The sequence below is a fragment of the Echiichthys vipera genome (assembly GCF_963691815.1).
Source record: "Echiichthys vipera genome assembly, chromosome: 17".
In the NCBI taxonomy this organism is placed as follows: Eukaryota; Metazoa; Chordata; class Actinopteri; order Perciformes; family Trachinidae; genus Echiichthys; species Echiichthys vipera.
Window position 1 is genome coordinate 24,799,536 of NC_139842.1, and position 22,619 is coordinate 24,822,154.

The 22,619-nt window shown below is 41.6% G+C and overlaps 1 protein-coding gene across 1 annotated transcript; it reads left to right on the top strand.

Annotated features, from left to right (window-relative positions):
- The first annotated feature begins 95 nt into the window (after positions 1–95).
- Positions 96–21,495, top strand: tlcd4b (TLC domain containing 4b). The gene is made up of 7 exons (XM_083931561.1): positions 96–386; positions 2,824–2,976; positions 6,943–7,032; positions 14,313–14,371; positions 15,824–15,918; positions 16,038–16,111; positions 16,237–21,495. Exons 2-7 carry the CDS (start codon positions 2,831–2,833, stop codon positions 16,583–16,585), a joined length of 813 nt encoding a protein of 270 aa, XP_083787687.1. The 5' UTR covers positions 96–386; positions 2,824–2,830; the 3' UTR covers positions 16,586–21,495.
- Positions 21,496–22,619: the final 1,124 nt, after the last annotated feature.

Here is a 22,619-nt window from a genome sequence, read left to right on the forward strand (position 1 = left end):
TGGGGGGGGGGGGGGGGGGGGGGGTGCGCGTGTGCACGAGGGGTGGGTACGTGTCGACGTCACCGTTCGGTCCTTACTGTGAACGCCAAAATAAAACGAGTCAAAACTTTTCTATCGGACACATAACTCGAAACACATGGCGGTGAGGGAATAAGGCGGCGACAAATGCCATCGTCTCCGGGTTGTAATGGTTGTCGGGACGCGGCGTTGTTCGCGTAGCAGAGGAGCTTTTCTCTCCCTTTCTTCCCAGGGGTCGCACAGGCAGAGCAGCGGGCTGTGTCACTTTAGCCGACTTGCTAGCTAACGTCAAGTTAGAAGAAAGTGGAGAAGACGGCGGCGAAAACGGGAGCTTATCCGCCTACACAGACCTATGCGACGGACAGCAGGTAACACAGTCCTCTCTACCGCTTCCATGTCTTCAGATATAAGGCGTGCCGCGTTTATCTTACGCAGTTCATATATTTGTTACCGTACAAATCTTGGGACCGCAACAGCTCCTCTCGTCTGTGGCGGCGGCAGCAACAACAGCAGCAGCAGCAGCAGCAGCAGCATACGTAGCTTTAAGCCAACAACTCTGCCCCTAATATTCAAGGGCTCGGCTTCTTATTACAGCCCGGCCAACACCTGCCCGCTGTGTATTATAAAGCAGTGTTTCCTAGTTCTGATGTGGCCGATATTTATGTGGCACGTTGCTCGCCATTCCCAATAACTGTCTGCAATGCTCCACTATGCTTTGCCACCTACAGCAAAGCACAACCATACTACACTTCTCAAGGAGAGGGAGCCAGTAACTGTTAACTGTTAGATATGCTATTTACGTTGAAGTGCACACGAGTTGCTGTTGTGCAGGGTGCACAGTGCTCAGATGTCTGTATACTAACCGCGACCGTCTCTGTCAGATGAAAACTGCAATAATCACCAGTCCTTTATCAGTATTCATGTCATGACCCAACCTGCCTGCAGAGATCAGGTTGGCCAAGGTCTGTGCCTTGAGTGCTGCTACAGAGCGAGTCCAAACCGTTGTTCTGCTGTAGCAATGCGGTAGACAGGGGCCGGTTTAGATTTCCAAAGGAACAGGGGAAATTGAACCGCTATTATTTATGTTTGGTCGATATGTCACGGGGTCATGGTTTGCTGACAGAAGCAGGATAGTCCGGCGGAACAAGGTCAAACGTAGACGGAAGAGCACTTCTCCTGTCCGGGCTGTCGACCGCAGTGAGGAGGCTGTGTGCTGCCTCTTCCCATGGGGCGGTGTGAACCAGTCTGCCAGGTGAAGAATGCCAATGAATTATTAAGGCACATGCTGCATATGATCAACGTGGCCCAGGATGTGCACAGTGGCTGCTAGGGACAGTGAGAAGCTGGTGGCTCCTTCAGGAAGAACCCCCGACTCAGCTTTCTTGTCTAAAATGTCAGTTTCTCTAGAATCAGGCATTGGAAAGTGTGATGAAATGGGAGTTACAGCTGATTTGATTAGGTAGGAATCCTATATTTTATCTATTTTGATCCATTGCCAAATTTATTCTGCAGATGTTTCAAATATTTGTGAAACTCAAGTGGAAAAACATGCTCTTGAGATTGCCCCTGGTTGCTCTGACCCAAGCTGTAATGTTGATAGCAGCATTTAAATAGGTGGTTTATGCTTGTGACACTTTGTCTTCGGGTTACTTTTTCTTTAAGACCTATATCAGGATAAAAGCTTTGGGACAGTAGAGACATTCGGTGGCCCAGAACAGTCACAATTGTTTGCTCTTGAATGTAAACAGCTCTAAAAGAAATCCAATAAGATTACAGTTAAATCTACAGTGAACGGAAAGTCTACTCTGCGGATTCAAAAATTAATTTTCTCCCCTTTTGTCATCTAAGTAAGCTTGAAAAAGACCATTTGAACCCGCTGATTTTACAGCCTACAGTGCTATTTGAGTTCATCTCCACTGATTGCCTGTGATTCGGGCTTCTAGTTTGTTGACCTGAGTGAGAGTAAACAGATCTCTTCAGTTAGTGTGTACTCTGTGCATGTGTTTACAGTCAGCTGCTTGCACGTCTACACCCAGGGCCTGGGAAGGTTCTCATTAGTTTAAATGTGTGTTGGTTTCCTTCTGCTCTGACACTTCCAACACTGATGATACTTACATCTCTACGATAAATCAGAGTCAATAATGACATCAACTAAAATACCAAATGTCTAATATAGAGGTGATTTAGACATGAACAAGGGCAAAATGGAAAGTACTGTTGAAGTAAAATACAGGCTTGTTAGCCTTCTGCTGCCCCTGTCTTATGAGTTGAACCTGCAATCCTCTTTTCTTTCCTCCCTCAGCCTTTGTTTTCTTCTCAGGGATTTTTGGTGTCCTAAACAACGCACTGTAATCCCCTTGCAAAATATGCATACAAATGGAGTCCTTTTATTCCAGAGCTAAATGCTGTGCTACGCACTGTATTCACAACACCCAATAACTTTTTTTTTTCTATTTTGGCCACTCTGTTTTTTCTCTGTTCTCCTTAACTCTTGTGCCTCTCATTTTCTCTTCGCTCTTTATGAACTACCCTGCCTGTCTAAAGCTCTCATGTCACTTGCATTAGCAAGCCTGTGTCTTCGCCTCATATTATTCACCCTGTCTCTACCCCTTTCTTCTTTTTCTTTGTGGACTAGATGAACCGCACAGGGTGCTGCTTCACCCTCTCACCACCACCGTCACCTCAGTTTCCCCTCTGGCGCTGCCCAGGATGACTGACAAGTCATCAATTGAACCTGTCCATGTGTATCACCCTCCCTGTATTCTGCCCCCACCCATCCTTTCCTGTCTCCTCTGTTGTGTTTAGGTGAGTGATGGAGACGAGAGAGTTGACCGTGGTAGCTGGCAGCTTTGTGGGTTTCCAGCTTCTCTTCTCAGTGGTCAGCCCAAGACTCTCCTCTGTCCTCACACCAGGCTATGGACGGCTGCCACCCACCAAGCTCACAGAGTGGAACTCCAGGTTTGTCACAGAAACCCACTGCTCCCTCTCTGTAGGGAGGCCTTTTCTCATGTGCATCTTATCTGTAAACACTCTGGCAGTTCATCTTGGAACCGTGAGGCAACCAAAGCTTTTATTTTATTTTTTTATTAGTTTTTGTTCAATGCTATAGCTGTTTCCCAGCTCAAAACCCAATAACGCATCTCTCACTGTAGCTCTCTACAAAAGTTTGTCATGTTTATATGTATGATTGGTTGCATCACAATTAAGATAGGGACCCTCAACACCTTCGATAAAGCTTGACATTTTGGGAAATAAAAATACCTTGGTTTTCTTGCTGAGAGTTATGAGAGGACTGGAAACAGCTATCCTGGCTTTGTCTGAAAGTAACAAAATCCACCTACTAGCACTCTTCTGACAGACAGGATAGCTATTTCCCTCCCTTTAAATTCTCTGTGGTAATCTGGCTACGACCTCCATCTTCATAATTACTATACAGACATGAGAGCAGCATTAATCATCACTTGAAGTGCTGCTTTTCCACTGCATGGTAGGACTCGCTCTTTTTTTGGCTTTCCATTGGCAAAAGTTGTGTATTAGAGATGTGTAGATGGGCTCTGATGCAATCCCAATCTGTGTGTACTCGCAAAAAAAAAAATACACTCGCCCAAATAAATTATTTTCTCTGCTTTAGAAGCCTGCAGTTGCATTTCCCTCCCCCTCTACCAGTCCCTGTATGAGTGTTTTCTGCTTCATGGAGCGCTACGTGCAATAGAGCCACTGATGTCAAACACCGTTCGTCTGTTCACGTGAACGTTCATCTCTGCAGGGGAGCTCCACAGAGCAGAGCGGGCCGTGCAAAGTATGCAGAGCTAAACATTAAGCTTCTGAAATAATCACTGAAAGCTGCTGTACCTGGTGCGTAAATGCAGTCTCTCTTAGTGGGAACACCGACACACATGCCTGATTAAAAATGATCAGCTGTCTGCTGGCTCTACAGCTCTATTGTCCACTACATTTATAGTATGTAGTTAATATTTTCCTATGATGCATAATTTTAAAAACCCACAACCCAGGCGCTGTTAATCAGAATGTTATTTTTTATGAACCCACCCACCTGATAGACGGGATTAATTGCTGTGCCCGCAGACATAATGCAGCCAACCATGCATCACTATTGTGTATAGTACCTGGTATTATTTATGCCTCTGTGCCGGCAACAGCCACGTCAGGAGGGATTTTCTTCAAAAGTATTCTGAACTGATTAGATTTTGTGAGGTCACAGGTCACTGTGACTTTCTGGCCTTGAAACCGTAGTGATTGAAAAGATCTTCTGTGCTTCCTGGTTGAAAATGTGCATGAAGCATTGATGTTTCCCCACAAAATACACTCAATACATTTTATTAAATTCCTTCCAAGTCTTCACTATAAATACATTATTATACATATACATACATACAGCCACAAGACATTCATTCTAGTTTGGTACTACCTCAGTTGAAATTCTTAGAAAGCTGAAGGTGGAGTTGGAACACTGCAGACCACTGATTGATTAAAGAAAATCTTCACTGGTGACACAGGACATCTCACAGACCCTCAATTTGCCAAGCTTTGGTCAAAAACCACTGCATTTTTTGGTATTTTTAGTCATGGCCCAGATTTGGCAGCAAACGAGAGAAATCGGCAGCTTGCAAAACTGTGCAGTACACCACCTCATACGATTGACCACTGTTCTAACATCTGCAGTAAGAGTGAGTCGGGTCATGTAGAGCTGTGGTATACCATGCAGTGAAAACATAGCATAACTCTCGGCATGGGTGTAAATAAATACATTTTGTGTTCTGGTCGTCCCAAACGTCTTTCATTTAAGGATTATGCAGGCCACTATGCTCTTAGGAACCTGAAGTGCAGCAGAAATTCTTCTGTAACCTTGGCCTGAGCTGTGCCTTACCACAGTTCTGTCTCTGAGCTCTGCAGGCAGTTCCTTCCACCTCATGATTCTTCTTTGCTCTTACGTGCACTGTGAGCTGTAAGGTCTTATATCGACAGGTGTGTGCACTTCCTAATCAAGTCCAATCAATATAGTTAAACACAGCTGGACTCCAATAAAGGTTTAGAACCATCTCTAGGATGATCAGAAGAAATGGACAGCACCTGCGTTAAATATACAAGTGTCACAGCAAAGGGTCTTAAAACTTGGACATATTATTTCAGTTTTTATATTTTAATACATTTGCAAAAAAATCTACAATTCTGTGTTTTTCTGTCAAATTGGGGTGTTGTGTTTACATTAATAGGGCAAAAAAATCAACTTAATTGATTTAAGCAAATGGCTGAAAATTAACAGTGTATGTATTGGGGTAGAATATTTTGGCCATATTTGGGTGCGAGGCACCAGCCATCTAATAAACTCTGTCATGCAGCAACAGATGTGACAAAAAACTATATGTATTAATGCCTTTTGAATATAGTAATTATGTTTTTAAGAGAAGTTTTAGGGTATTGTAGTCAGAAAATGTGACTGCAATGTGGAATAGGAAGATATCTGATGCGCTCTGCACTCTTGGTCTTTTGGGATTCAGCTGTTGATGCTGTAAAGCAAATAAGATATCACACTTTTTGTCCAGTGTCTGAAAATGTACACAGAAATACTAGAATAGAATTGTTCTTCTTTGATATTGAAAGGAACAGACTTGAGGGAAAGTTCACCCACTAGCATTTTTTGTTTCACTTAATTGTGACTCTTTCTTTGACACACACTTGAGAATGTGTACAAATCAATGATGGTCGACATACTGAGACGCACCTCCCTTGAATAATATTGTTGTACAAATTGGCCGACAAAACTGACCTGTGTGGAGCAAACATGAGTGTTTTCGGTGAAGCAGCACAGTTGAGGGGGTGAGATGTGCCTCTGGCCAGCTCATCATCATTCCACACAACTACAGCTGTGATGTGAACGGCTGCTGGAGCACAGAGCGGTTTAAGTTTCAAGCAGCACCCTCAGGGGTGAAGTTCAGAGGGCAATAGTTTTTAGTTGCGTAACATCTTTTACTGACTCTTCTTTTTATCTCTCTGTTGCTATCTGCCAGTACTCAAGGATAAGCATTCATTCATACAACTGCAGACTACATTAGCCTTTCTCATTATTTCCAAGTACAGGGTGTATTGACCGATGAACAGTCCAAAACAAGTCAAAGGCCAGGCACCGATGGTTCACTTTAGGGTGGCCTACTGTTATATAACAGCCAGCTCTGTGTATCATTGTGTTTATATAACCACGACTTAAGGGCAAGGAGAGGAAGGAGAAAGCATTCCCAAAGAAAGAGCAGGGTCAACCGTCTAGTATTGAACACAGCTGCTTAATCTACACAAATGATTTACATGTATTTTGTTCTTTTCTTTATTGTTTGCCCTCTTCTTTTGAATTGTGCATTCTTCAGTTTAGACTTTTAACAACTTATACAGAGAGACTGCTCAATAGACACTCAATTTTACCAGTTTCCTCTAGACAAGTTCCTCCATGGCTGCTCCATTTTTAGACACTTCACTCTGGTTCAGCAGCAATAATGGACTCATCCAGTCATACAGTAGTCTTAGCCAGGACTCAGGCCAGCAGCTGCAGCCTGTGAACAGGGACTGCGATACCACAGGGGCTGCATGGTGACCGTGGATGAACTGCGATTCTGGCAGAGGAGAGATAAGGGCCACTGGACCTCTGAAGTATCTCTTCAGTGGCCCAGATAACCACTCCAAAGGTCAGGGGTGATACTGTATCAGGCCTGATTAAAAAAAATACATAACAGCCACGTGGACACAGGGGATAACAGAGATCTCATTATATACTGTATGCGAGCATGAGCAGACATTTAACAAGACAGCAGAGACATAAGCACCCCGTATTTTAATGATTACCCATTAGTTACAATTCCAGACTGAACTCCAATTCATGTTAACTTCTTTGATCTTGTTTGTGTCTACCCACAGGTTGGTGTCGACTGTGCACGCTCTGATTGTGGGGTTGTTCTGTCTGTACATCCTGTGGTTCGATGATGCCGTCAACGCCAATCCTGTCTGGTAAGAGGAACAGAAAGCTATGCAGGGATGCATTGTGAAATTCTTGGCTGATCCCAGTGCTTAAAATGTATATACAAATGACAATTTGTCCGATAACTGATACCGATGTTTTTTAATTGTTGTTTATTTTGTTTTTGTTGTTATTTATTCACCCTTCTGTGCCAGGAAATCTAAATAAGAACTGACGTGTTTTTGAAGTCATTTAACCTTTCATTACACTATCATTACAGGAGTTGTAGTTCAAGTTCAAATGTAGAAACAGCCTTTAATGGAAGATTCCTTCACATGAAAAAGATTATTTGTTTTGAAAAACAACTGTTACCTTTTAACACAACATTCAGCCAGCACAAAATTGATTGAACACAGCAACTTGCTGATATGCTTATTGCAGTCAACAATGCAAATATCGGCTGCTACAGATGACTCCTGATAAAGCTGAGTATCCCATGAAAGCTAATTGATAAATGAAATATCCTAAAATACTGTAATAGAACAAAATTAGGCAGGAGAACATGTGACATATGAACACATATAACCTTATAAACCCTCATAAACATAAAAGCAATGGTGTTGTGTACACATTGGCTAAGGCAAAAATACTGACACGTTATGCCTTGTCATTCTGGCAGGCAAAAAAAGTGTGAATGCTTTAGGTGCTTTTTAGGAGAAACATGTCTTCTCGCATCTGCCTTTTCAGACCAGCAGCCACGACTAACACACAAGGGAAGGGAGGAAACGGATGAAGGGATGATGATGGGAGGTGGGAGGCAGTGAAGGATTGTCAGGGTTGCTAGTTAATACCTTTGGAGAGACGAAGATGGCGTTTCCTTCATCAGAATGAAAGAGAGAAGGGGGAGAGGATGGATCTAATGTGTCAGTGGAGTCTCCAGAGAGTTGTGAATTCAGTGGATTTAGCCTTTGAATGTTGTCTCTTCTGCCTTGTCTTCCACTCTCTGCTCTGCTGACTGTGTTATTTGCATCAATGAATCCTGAAAAAGAGAAATGGTAATTTCGTTCTCCTATCCAATATCTCAATCAGTCTTTTAAAACATTTCTCTTCAGCTTTCTGTCTCTCACTTATCCCTTATATTCTTTCAACACTTTCCTTCCTCTTTTTCTTCTTATTTCTCTCTTTTTCCTTCCCTCCGTTTCGCTTCCTCTCTGGCTCTCTAGCAGACTGACTAGAATCCCTCCAACAAGGCTTCTTTTCATAGCAAACAACAGCAGCCTAGTAGCCCCCCCCCTCTCCCCACACACCAGTCCTCCATGAGCCTCCTCCTGCCTCTAGCTGTCCGTTGTACCCCACATCGCTGGCTGTCGAATCAATGCAGCACACCTCCCTCGCTTTATTGTCTGTGTCGGCCCAAGCCAGCATTGCTGATGGAGTGAAAAGAGAAAGTGGGGGGTTGGTGGTAGAGAGAGGGAGCAGAGGGAGGGAGAGAGATGGGGCTTCTCTCCCTCCTCCTGCTACCAATCTATCTGCTGAACGTTCAGGTGCTTAGCATCCTAGCCCTTCTGCCCAATCCTTTTTGTCTTTACTACATTTTCGGGACTAGGATTGCAATTAAGGATTATTGTCATTATCAATTAATCTTTCAAATACTTCCTCGATTAATCTATTCACTGTTTGGTCTATGAAATGGCAGAAAATGTGGATCAGTGTTTCCCTAAATTCCAAGACGATTTCCTCAAACGTCTTGATTTTTCCACTCACAGATATTCAGTTTAATGGCGAAAGCCCTTTTCGGACAGGATTAGTTTAATGTGGGGACATGTGGTTAAATAGTCTTACCTCAGGAGGTCTGTAATATAAATGGCCAATTCACATAGGATTAAGAAATCCATGTATTCTACTAGAGGTAGGAGGGGTTACTCGATTTACACACTTCCATCACCTCCCTGTCGCCATGTGTGTTCCTTCCCTCACAAAATTAAGTAAAGACAAAACTAAAGGACCAAAACCCCTGGTCAAAATGACCTTACCCACATCCCCAAGTAAGTTAATCCTGTCTGAATAGGGCTGTAAAGGAGAAAAGAAGCCAAAAAATATTCACTTTAAGAAGCTGGAAATTAGAGAATTCAAAAATTTAAATTCTTGGAGATTTAATTTAATAGTTGACAACTAATCCATTAGTCAACTAATTGTTGCAGCTCCAGGGCTCCAGACTGCGACCAAAATTTGAGTGTGCGACTGAATTTTACGTCTAGTCTCACATGCGCAAACAGATGTCTCTGCCATATCAATATGTAAGAGGCTAAACCGCAACAGAGTGACAGATAAGACAGGAACAATATGTAAGCCGTGTAAGAAGATAGTGCCGTCATGTGAGCTCCCCCAGTTTCATCAACATCGGGCTACAAGTTATAGTCACAGTGTTGCACCGGACGGACCTACCTCCTGCACTACTTGTGTAACTACATATATGTATATACTTTCTATTTTTATGGTTAATAGTTTATTATGCTTAGGTTTATTTTTATGCTTATGTTTGTCTGTTTCCATGTAAGCACCGTCAAATCAAGTCAAATTCCTTGTAATGCAAATTACTTGGCAATAAACCTGATTCTGATTCTGATTCTGAAGCCTCCGTATGTGACGCACTGGGACAGATGATGTCTGCCGTCTGTCGGCAGCTCCAGAGCCGAGTGACAGCAGAAATTTACTAAACTAAAATACATTTCATGTCTGCTCTATGGGAATAAATCAACAGTCTTTAACTGATTCATTGACTTTATTTCTCTGCCCAGCACAGAGAGTGAAGCAGCAGGTGACACACAGACTGATCTGATAATGTAGATACAGTTCATATGTTTAAACACATATACAGACTGATCTGATGATGTAGATACAGTTCATATGTTTAAAACACATATACAGACTGATCTGATCAGTCAGTGTAGATACAGTTCATATGTTTAAACACATATACAGACTGATCTGATCAGTCAGTGTAGATACTGTTCATATGTTTAAAACACATATACAGACTGATCTGATCAGTCAGTGTAGATACTGTTCATATGTTTAAAACACATATACAGACTGATCTGATAATGTAGATACAGTTCATATGTTTAAAACACATAAACAGACTGATCTGATCAGTCAGTGTAGATACTGTTCATATGTTTAAAACACATAAACAGACTGATCTGATAATGTAGATACTGTTCATATGTTTAAAACACATATACAGACTGATCTGATCAGTCAGTGTAGATACTGTTCATATGTTTAAAACACATATACAGACTGATCTGATCAGTCATTGTAGATACTGTTCATATGTTTAAAACACATATACACACTGATCTGATCAGTCATTGTAGATACTGTTCATATGTTTAAAACACATATACAGACTGATCTGATCAGTCATTGTAGATACTGTTCGTATGTTTAAAACGCATATACACACTGATCTGATCAGTCATTGTAGATACTGTTCGTATGTTTAAAACGCATAACCTCATAACTTTACCCCTTTAGTACTGTAGGCTACTCCGCGGCTAACACAAGTACTATGCAAAGACACCTTCAGCACCACCACAGCTCCCTGCTAAAATCAACCCCCCTGTAAAGAAAATACTGACATTTTAAAAGTGTTAAAATCTCATTGCATATCGTGTCTCATCTCGTCACAGCCCTTATTCTGAATGTATGGTATATTTTTTAATATTGTACTGTCATGACAGTGATGGTGCTGTCGGTTTACCTTTTATGTTTCATCTTCAAAAGAGCACAATGAAAATGTGAAACTGAATTTGAAACAGCACATTGTAATTTCTGCATCTATTATTGATTTACCATGTGTGACCCTAATATTTTCAGTTGGGGGCCACAGTGCTCCTAGTGAAAAAAGTTAGTCATGAGCCCTGAGCTCTATTTGAGAAAGGTTTTAAAGCACTTTTCCGTCGCATAATTTCCTTAAGCTCCCACGAGCATAAGGGGATTTCTTTCCGCGAATAATGCCTGTGTTAGTGTTATATTGGTGTTCTAACTTGAGCCATGCAGTTTGCTATGGCTGTGTATTTCCTCACCCTTTCCTCACTCTCTTTCTCAACGAATCCCCTTCACCCGCCAGCATCTATCTAACCCCCGGCAGTATTCTAATGCTTTAAAGCTCATCTGGTTGCAAACAGAGTGGTGCAAGCAATAATTCTTCAGTCAATCTGATTGTATTACAGCATCATTAAGACCTGTCACACAGCGGCATTGTTCTCTCTGCTGCTTGAGTGGCCAGAGCCAGACCTTTTTAAAAAACGTGCATTGTTTCCAGCTGCTGCTTAGGCTCTTTCAGCGTGTCACTCTGGCTGGCAGCGCAGGTCTTTAGCTGTTATCATAATCCATTCAGTTAACCAGCACCGTGTCTGACCACCCGCCCCTGTTACATTTCTTGATTGGCTTATCTTGACTTAACCTTATGTGCAGGGCCATCTGAGTAGAATGAGGTAACAAATATCAGGGTCGTGTTTAAGTTGAGGTGGACGTGGTTTAGATATAGTATTTAACCTTTAACATTTCCAACACATTTTATTACCTTCCACTTCAACTTCAAAGACACTGTACGCAGGAACATTTTTGTCTTTTACCTGTGTCAGCTTGATAAATGCCACCTGTTCATTAAAGGTATGCTTGAACAAATATTGCTATATGTTCTGCTCCATTTTTGCCCAAAAGCTAAAATACAAATTCCACACCACAGAAACGCCCCAATTCCTGCTGCACGAAAGCTAACAAACTTTACAATAGCACCTCCACAGCTCCGTAAGGATTTCACACAAACTTCTGTAATTGGTCACAAAAGCTCCAAATCTGCCATTGATGGATGTGTCTCACAGTCCAAAGATTTTATCTCGTTTTTCCCACGGTTGTCAACTTTAGTCTCAGCAGCTCAAAATCACACAGTGCAGAGGACCTTTAAAGTAATGTGCTCCATAACCCAGATGGGAGGCATTCAAGGGAATTTGACAGCCAGAGATAAATGAAAGAGTAGAATACAGTACGTTACAGGGGATGTTCCACTGAACAACCTGCATGAAGACTAAGCTGCTGGAGGATCAGAATGTCCCTAGTAACTTCTAAATTGAAATTGCATTGCTAAAATACTCACGCTCATAGAATTTAACTTGAGATCAAACTGGGCTGTAAGTGGCCCCTGAACTAAAATTAGTTTGACAGCCCTGGATTAAATCAATTATTTGTTGGTGGACAAAATTATATGAATGTTCATGGACTAAGAATTTCTTTAATCAAAGACAGTCCCATTTCAAAAGCTATTAAAAAAACAAAGTAAATTGGCAAACCATGATAACTAACTGAATAATAACTTCCCATTGAGTTTTATTTTGCCTTAACCATTCAGATTAAGACATTATAACTGTTATGTGCTATTATAACTGTCCCCCTGCAGAGAAAAGCAGCCTCTCTGTATATGACAGGTCTAGACCACTTAAGAAGAAATCTAGTAAATGTGACATGTTCATGTATGAGTCTGTATGAGTGGTTGTTGCATGAGGCCCATCGAATCAGCAGTATTGTAACATGCTCTGTAAATGGCTCCATATCTCTCTCAGGTCCATATTCCATACATTGAGAGATGAGTCCATTTAATTAGCTGAAACTAGATCACCTTGATGTGGTTATCATGATGTGATTATCATGAAGACTTTGTGATGGCAGTCTGCAGACTCTCTGACTATCACACTATCAGACCGGTGGAGTGTTATCCAATCTTATGCGGCACTTCTGTGTAAGTGCAGTGGTAAAGTGATACAACTGAACAGTTAACAGGAGTGTTCACCTGTGAAACACATCAGAGTAGATTAGATTAGATTCAGAATCAGAGAGAAAGAAAGGGAATGTTTCATTAACAATGTAACAAAACTGATGAAAATTTAATGTCCCACATGCATACAAATATAGAAAGCATATTTTTATACGTTCGTAACATACACAGTCAAAGTGCTTATAGTGAAAGCTTGATGGTGTGCTGAACAATATCAGGTGAAATGTGCAGATAAATTTGACAGTGCCGTGCTCAGGGCCATCTGGTGGCTAAGGCGAGCTGTCGTACAGTTCAGGTGTGTGTGCACATGGGCTTTTGGCTCTGTATGTTTGCACAGTATGTGTGTTGTGGGGTTCCGTTACAAGCCATCAGCCAGTCATTTGCTATGTGATACCTGCGACTGATACCAGAATCTCTCGTCTATTGAAGCCGAGACACCTTCATTGTTTCTTTAAGCAGATGTTATTTACAAGGTCACCTGGGCACGCCACTTCTGATTACTGTTTGTTCAGAAACAAAAAAAGATTGGGCCTCATTCACCAATATCTCCCCAGCTTTTCTCCTAAATATGTTCTTAAGAATAGATCTGAGATGTCAAAAAATGTCTGAGAGAATAAAAAAAACTGGCATATTTAATGGCCTCAGTAGTGGATCTAAAGTAACTCACAGACAGATAGACTTATGGAGTGTCCTCTCACCTGGCAGAGGGTGCCCCCCATGAACTGAGGCTGCATTCTTACTGCAGCATCATAGGTTCAACTCGACCATTTTCTACACGGCGTCTCTCTCTCTCTCTTTCTATCCCCCCTTTTTCCTGTCTTTTCCAGCAGTGCTTTCCAATAAAGGCTAAAAACCTAAAAAGAGAAAGAAAAGAAAGAGATTTTCAAAAAGGCCTATGTTGGTCCTATAAATGGAATGATTAATCAGGGTTCTCAAAACACATAATTGATGTGAACTGAAGTGTTAGTGTAGTGTTCATTTAATTTAAAAGACCATATTGCTTTTCATATAATTGTCAAAAAAAGATAAATGCGCACTCAAATGAGCCTAAAGTGTGCCCTTGAGTACGCATGCGTTCTGTTCGTACCTAAGAACCGATCCCAAATAAGAAAACATTGGTGAATGTTGTTCATGTGATAGACAAACCACAAACAAGCTCAACTTGTCCCACAGCCCTGTCAACAAGGCTACTCTTTTAATCAAGACCTAACCATGTATCACAGTTAGCTCATCAACAGTCGACAATTATTAGACAATCGACCCTGAATGAACTTTCTAAGCGATTCATGGTTAGGGTCTAGTTACATATAGTCGTTTGCAATATCATGTTCTCTTTACAGAAGTAGATTAGCGATGAGAGGAACACATTGTAATTGCCGTAGATTTTTCTGGAATAAGTAGCTTCCTCCTCCCGGCTTGTTTATCTTGAGGGATGTACTGTTACAGCTGTGATTAAAGTTCCTCTACAATGTGTTCTTTACTGTTCCACAGGGGTGATCCCAGTCTCGTCAAACTAAATGTAGCCATTACCTGTGGTTACCTTCTTTATGGTGAGCTACTTTTGTTTGTACTAGTGTTGATCATGTCTTCTACCACTCAGTCCACGAGGGCAGTCAGCCAATGTATATGGGGTAAACACACAAAGGAAAGGAAAGGGACTTTGAACTGAAGTTACCTGATTTTACTTGGAAATGTCAATGTCAGGCTTATTTGCTATAAAAGACATCAAGCAATCTGCACTTTGATAGGTGAATAATATAAACAGGGTTCCTACGCAGTCTGGAAAAGTGTGTAATTTAATTTGAGTAATTTCCATGATAGCCAACCTGTAGATGATATGCAACTAATCAAACTGGCTGTAAAATGGTGTCGGGTTACCATGGTAACCATTCGACGCGGGTTGTGTCGACTGCTAATGCGCGCAACTGCGATTCCCATTTATTGAATTTTTTCCATACATGTCTTCTACATTTTATTTAAATGTAAAGTCAGTGAAGTAAAGCCTTCTGTTTTCTTTTGTAGTTCCTGGTTAATTGTCCATCCCTACTGTTCCTGTCTGTAGTGTTACAGGTTCACAGTTATTAATTGCACTCTTTAAGCACTTAGCTTGAATAAAATGCTGTGCGTTGAACCTGTCTTGGTTTGGAGTTCATGTTCAAATGTCTTGTAATTACTTGGCAACATAATGGCATACATAGTCTGAATTAAACATACATGTTAAAAGTTGGATTTTAAAACCATTTATTTACATAATAAGCATCTAACAATTGGTATTCAGATGTTTAATATCAACTGAAAAATCCTCAGTCTGCAAATTTAAGTCTGGAAAAGTCTGGAACTTTGAAATGAAAAATGTGTAGGAACCCTGTATAAAGTACAGACGTGTTGATCCAAAAACAAGATCTTAGGTCATACGTAATAGAGAACAGTATGAGAGAAAAGTCCTGTTCATGCAGGATTTATTAGTCTACCCTTTATACTTGGCTCAGACTCTTTTAGAAGTCCATTTTATATGACATATATGACATATTTTCAGCCTTAAATGTCTTCTTTATTGTCCTCTACAAATGTTTTCAATTAACTTGGTTATAGTAAACAACACCAATACAATCTTGGTCATTTTGGATCGAATGCATTGTCAGCTACAAGAGAGGCCAGCACAGACGCCAACTAGGATGTGTGAATTTGCAGGTGCACTGATAAAAAGGAAACTTGCAAAATGATTTAATATGTCAAAGGGAACAATACAAGTGAGAAAGTCCTGTTCAAGGAGCATTTAGCCTCAGACTGTTTTAGAAATTGAAGGTTATGCCTACAGTCTAGATATCGTAAAACATGTCAGCCTTAAATGTGTTCTACATTGTCTACTACAGATGTTTTTCAGATTCTGGTGCAGTTATTGCTCTTTGCACTTTAAAAGCAATTCTGTAAATAATCATCCTTCTGGTCAAACAGATGACCATGACCGGTGATTCTGACTAACCTGTCATCTTGTTCTCCAGACCTTGTTCTGCTCGCATGTAACTGGAGCACTATGGGGGACAGCTTTTTTGTGTGTCACCACTTGGCGGCGCTCTATGCTTATGGATATGTTCTGGTGAGTGTATCACTCCTTAAAACCCAGTGTATGAACTGAAGCAGCAATTGGAGACACCTGATTATTCACATCATAATGTACTGTGTTGTTGTGCTTGTCTGTGTGTTTGGTCATTGCAGACACGAGGCGTGCTTCCCTACTTTGCCAACTTTCGCCTCATTTCAGAGTTGTCCACACCGTTTGTGAATCAAAGGTGAGTCAGCCCTTTTAGTAAATAATCTCCCTCTTTGGCAACATATCCCAGGATTCATATCACCCTTTGTTTGACCACATAGCTGACATCTCTCATACTCTAACATTTCTACCTTTTCCCTCCAGGTGGTTCTACGAGGCATTAAAGTACCCCCGCTCACATCAGATGGTGGTGATAAACGGCGTTGCCATGGCGGTGGTGTTCTTCCTGGTGCGCACTGCGGTCATGCCATCCTACTGGGCAAGTGTGTTCGCCACCTTTGGCACTCAAGACTTTGAGCGTCTAGGCTTGGGTGCTCAGGTGGCCTGGATCACCTCCTGCATTGCCCTGGATATCTTGAACACTATCTGGATGTATAAGATTACCCGCGGCTGCTACAAGGTCCTGACCGGGAGAGGAGGACGAAAGGTCAAGGAAGGAGCAGAAAAGAAGGCTTCCTCAGAAGGGAAGCAGGTCAACAACCACACAGACTGAAGAGATGTAAAGCAAAGCATATGTAGACACGGACATAAGCAGGAAGGGAGGCTGGACATCAAGGAACCTAACAGCCTCTCTCTGTCGCTGTAGCCTCAGCGAACCTCCCACCCTCATCCTCCAGTCCCTATTCTCAGCCCTTGATCTCCGTAGATGGCTAGTGGATCGGGCTAACAGCCCTGAGGTCCTGACACCAACACGAGACAAAGAGACCGCTCTTTGACTCGCTCAATCACCAGCCTGAGGCTGCAAGCCTGCTGGGTGATAGCTTCCGGTCGCAGACGGCAAGGTAGAGCTCACAAGCACACTTTTAACTCAGTCTATCCTCTTTCGTCCCTACCACCATTCCTCTGTCATCTCCCCTAAGTTTCCTCTCATGCTCAACTTCAGCCAAAGCCCAATCCTCTGAAGTGCCTGTGAAAGACAGGAAAGCAATAATTGTGGAGGAATATGATCACAAAGTCTAACAGAGCTTAGCCCCTTCAGAAGACGACCATCTCTCGCCTGCTACCACTCCTGAACCACCAGAGGCTTCTCCTGTCGTTTATACTCCGTCCACACTCAAGGAGACGTGGCCTACAATGGGACGTACTCTCCCATCAGATCCATACAGTGTTTGTGAATCTATAGGGCTCTTGCCTTCAACTCATCAGACCTCACAAAAAGAGACAGAAAAACACCATAATGCCTCTTCTACAGTATCACCTGCTGTGGCCTCCTTGTGGCTCTTGCCTATATCACCAGCCATGTCCCTCCAACCTCCCCACAATTTGGATTCTATATTTAAAAAAACAAAACAAAGAATATGCATGCAGGCGAGAGAAAGACACACTGTCCAACATCCTTGGCTTCTCACAGGATGATTCTGCCTTTTCAGTATTCATCGTGTTTGTCTGTATTCTCTTACTTTACTCACCCAGACGTCCTGAGCAGTCACTGTAACATTTGGAATTCATATTATATCTACCACAACCCTCTGCCTCACTGGATAGGGCTCCACTATCCAGCTTGAACGTTTGGTTTTGTTCTACCTCTCCCCTGCCTTACAAAGACTTTGTCAATCCCATTGTCATGAGTTAATAATTTTTTTCTTTCTACTGTAAAGGGTGATTGATTTTAGCCTTTAAAATGTGATCGGTTGTGATATCACTGATTCAGAGGGACTTCTTCCTCTCTCTCTCTCTCTCTCGCTCATTCTAAGCGTCTCCAGAGCTTAGCGCAGCCATTTCAGTGAAACAGAGCAAAGTTCTTCGACTTCCTTCACCAAGCTGTGTGCTGTCAGTGCATCTTTCTCAAGAAACACCCCCAGATGCTTTTATACTTCCACTAATCTCCTTTGTTCTCAGTGTTCCTGAGAACTTGATTTGGAAAGGAAGTGGAAAATGTCCACACAAGTTTGCACAAGAATAGCGTGCAAACTACACACTGTACTTGATGCCCTTTTGAAAACACTGACACGGTGCTCTCTTTTTTGCAGAATGTCAGCAGTAGTAATGCTGGCAATATGCCATTTTTCAAATTTCTAACAGCTAATTAAGTTGGATGCACCGATCTGTGAAAATAGGCTGTCGCTGTTAAAAGCAACGTGGCAATCTGCATGTTTTCAGTTTTGTGTATGAACTGTAAATGGTCACTACAGAGCATGGTAAGATTGACATATTTCTGTGATGCCTTAGTCAATAGTCAAGGTAGATGAGTAACATCTAAATATGAATTGCATTAATCTAATGCTTTAAAAGGTTTGTCTTCCAAAACAGCTGATGTTTATGCCTCATACTGAATGCATGTGCTTTTTTTCCTCCTCTCCCTGCATGTGTGTACAGCATATACACATACAGAAGCTACGCAGGCACCTTCTGCATACTGTATGGCTAACTCACTAAACATTACCACATTGTCTGTTTGCCACTTGGCATTACTTGGTTTTACAAATTCCTCCAAACTTTATCCAAACTCCTCTCGTACAGACACTAATGACTACATAGCTGGAAGCAGGACAGACAGAGATACAAGAGGACGGTGCACAAGTTCACAAAGGATAAGCTGGACTGTTTGCCTCCTGTTTCCTTTTTGCTTAAAAGGCTACTCTACCGATTTAGCATTGCACTTCTGTAACACCGGGGACTCGCCTTTTTTTAAGGATCAAAATCGATACAGCAGAACCAGATTTTAGCCAGGTTTTCTTCCAAATCTAGTGCATATTTTAATCCAGTTTGAAAAGAAAAAAATCTGCAAACTGATTCCGCTACTGTTATGTGAATATTAGGAGAAACAGCTGGTGCTCTCTCTCTCTCATTACATCTTTGCAGAAGAGGGTGCAATAAGATGACGTCATTAAAAGAGCACCAGTGAATGGAAAACGTGATGGAAATATGATATTTCCGTTTATATCGTCATTATTACAGTCTCATCGCTGCACGCAGATCAGATGAATCTGTCTACTATTATATTTTCATCTCTTCAGTGGACTTTCTAAAGTCACGTTTCATGTACATCACTGTCACTGCGGTTTTTATCGATGCATCATTTTTTTGCATGTATTTTTTATTTGTTTAATTTCCTGTTTGAAATTCAAAATTTGCATCAAAACGGGTGTATAGAAACACTCTTTTTACTCCATGCATTCGTTTTCCTTGTAAAACTATGGACGTAGCCTCTCCTTCGAGGTCCGTTCTCTCAACCTGATTCAGTCGTCCTCACCCACGGGAGTCGCCATCTTGTCAGACTTTGACTCCACCTCATTTCCTCTGACCAAAAAAGGGCATGTATGTGACGTTGGGGGGAGGGAGATACGTCCATCTGGCTGACATTTACCTCCGAGGAGAAGTGAGGGCCAGAGGCTAGCTGTCACTCAAGAGACCACGCCCCTAATTATTCATACACTTTAAAATAAAAATAAAAACTAGCCTGGTTCAAAAACAATCACCCCCCTCAGTGTTGTCAAGGAGATATGACCTAAAATGTTTTTTTGTACCAGGCCTTAAACAGGTTTAATGTTGATGTGAAAACAGCCTGTTTAACATGGGGGGTCAATGAGAAACTGCTCTGTTGTGAAACCTGCCCGTGGTGGACACTGGAGAACTGCAGTTTTTTGAACTTCCTGAGCAGGAAGTTGCTGTGGTGGGGGCTTGGTCAAAACCTGGCACCTACATTGACAATAATGCAACATAACAGCTGACGGTTCAGTCAGACATTCGGATCACTAGTAGCAGCTAATGTAGCCTCGGCCCTAGCCTCAAGCGGCGATAAGGAGCGACCTGTAGCCTCTTTTTTTCACACATGTAAACAGACTTTGATGTGTAAAATCGGTGGAGTTGCCCTTTAAGTGTTTGTATCTCTAGCTGGATAGATGATCAGAATAGTGTGAGAATGTCAGGTGTTTTCACTGTGGAACTATTAAGCACACTCCCTGTGGAGCAATGACTCGGCCATCTCCTGTATTTCTGTCTGTCACCACAGAGGAGGGGCTACAGTATCTTGTGCCTTTACACAAATCGTGGATGTGATGCAGCCAGGTTTGGATTAGCATGACTTTCTAATGTAATATCCAGTGATTATCTCCTCTGTATTCCATATGTATACTCTGTATATATTTTTATAATCTGCCTGCACAATAATTAATCCGGCCAAGTATTATAATCCAAAGCGGATCCCTCTCGGGGAGCCTGGTTTTGTGTTGATTTCTGCACTCTCCTGAACAGGGGTATGTCTCTATGAATGTTGTGATGGGTTGTTTAGTGGCATTGAGATGAGCTCACAGTGTCCAAGGTGATGACAATGCAAACTATATTTTTTGACATTTAAGATATACAGGTAGTTGACTGGAAGGCTGACATCTCATTTCTCCGGCCTCTGAAACTCAAAGCTGTGAATAGTTGTAGAATAAAAGTGTAATATGGTTCAGTCACGGAACTCTAATCGTTTGACCACACTGTGAGATTTCCTGATTTCAGCTGAGCCGTGACACCCAGACTGCTCTCTGATGCAGGGCTCGTGCACAAAGTAAAAAAAATCCACTCAGAAGAATGACGGCACGTTGCCTGGTCGTCTATGGACTGGACAGACTGAGAGTTTTTGTATTTGTCAGGGTTTTCTACAGAATATATTTCAAGACCTGATATTTGTGCTGTATCTCACACCCTGGGGATGTTTGGAAAAGTCAACCGAGTGAATCAATGACTGATGAATTTGATAAGGCTGCTATTGTAAGGCCATGGTCTGTAATATATCAGGTTAGAACAACCACATTGCCTTTGTTTCTTTGGGGAGGCCAACATTCATTATGTTATATAATGAATATATTTAAATAGATATTATAAAGGTATATACAAATGTGTATATATCAGTGATCTAGTATTGAAAGCAGATGCACACTGCACTAACTCCACCTCTGTTTTGGTCACATGTGGTGTTCCGTTTGAATGGCCAGGTACACCACAGCAGCTGCATCACAATCTGGTACTCAAAACAGTACACTCTGCCGCTCTTCTCATGGTTACACATGGTACTTGGGCAACTATCACTTTTTGAGATTTCTGTTCTTTAATAGTTGATGTCAAGTTTGATCCTTAGGCGCGATGAAATAAGATGGATTGGATTTCAGTGTCATGAGGATTGATGAAGAATGACTGGAAGAATGACAAACTGATAACAAATCACTTTATTTTTCTTTTGAATGACTTGCCAGTGTGGCTTGTGCCATTTCCCTTTTTGTCTTGTTTTTATTTAGTCTTTTAATGCAATGCAATTGTTTTCTGATCTGTCTGTTTCTTGGAGATTTTAATGTGAAGCAGCCCACACTACACACAGGCCTTTGGGTCGTCCTCTGAGCATTACCTTGTGACTCGGATTGTCGTCGTCTACAATGACCACTACTAATGATCATGTTATTGTAGTGCTGAAAGCTGAGACTTACTTGAAAGTGTTGCTCTTCAATAAAGTTGAAGACGAGAAAAAAAGGAGCTCGACTCTGATTTTGACTGAAGAGTTCAATGTTTATTCTCGCTGCGCCGACCTTAGTTTCCTTTTTTACTCTTGGTCCACCTCATCAGTTCCTTTGGATTGTGAACAATGATGTCAGCATGGGAAGAACCTGCTGTATTCAGTAAGTCATCCAGACGGCAGCATTATGAGGCGGGCCACTCATTCGTCAGCTGTGGGCTGGCAGTATGACACGTCTGCCAGGCAAGCCAAGAGCAGCTGGTGAGAGGTGGCTCCACTGCTCCATGTTTTCCTTCTGAAATATGTCAGATATTCAGCCACTTAAAAAAGGGTGAGGCATAGACAGGTATTCAAAATGCAGGATTCTCACGCTCCTGGAACACCTGCAGAAGTCATGGAATTAGGTTTTGGAAAAAACATGGAATTTAGTTACATCCAAAGAAATGAACCTTTTGGACGTTTCTTCCTTTTCTCCCCACATTCTGCCTCTCCCTCCATACCAGCTAGATTTGAATCTGATTCAGTCATTTCATTTTATATTGCATGGTTCTCTCATTTTCTCTTGGTGTATTGTTTTTCAGACTTTCATCCAGAATTGAGTTTATAATCAAATCCATTAAGAAAACACTGACCGTATGATCAGTTTCATTTCCCTTCATGCTTGAAAGCTGATGCCAGACGGAAAGAAGTGCTTGTGAAGCAATTTTAAGATGAATAAATAAATATAGGACTATTTATTTACGTATTGAAGTGAATATGAACATTACCAGCTGCTGTATTAAAGTGGAAAAGGTGTCGTACAATAAGTACATGGGAGTACACAGCTCTGTTCATGTTATATACATCAAAGGTTAAATATGGAGAATTGGCAGAACAGCGGCATCTAGTGTCTCAAGATCGTAGTCGCAACAATAAAAAATAACTCCAGCACACTGCAAAGAAAGAAAAGTTGGGTGAACTCAAAATTTTAAGGCAACAAACTTGAGTTGGGCAATTAAACTTAATATTTGAAGTTTTGCTTTTGAGTTTGCTCAACTCTGAATTCTGATTGCTGTCAACTCAAATGTAAGTTGTATTCACCTATGATTTTACA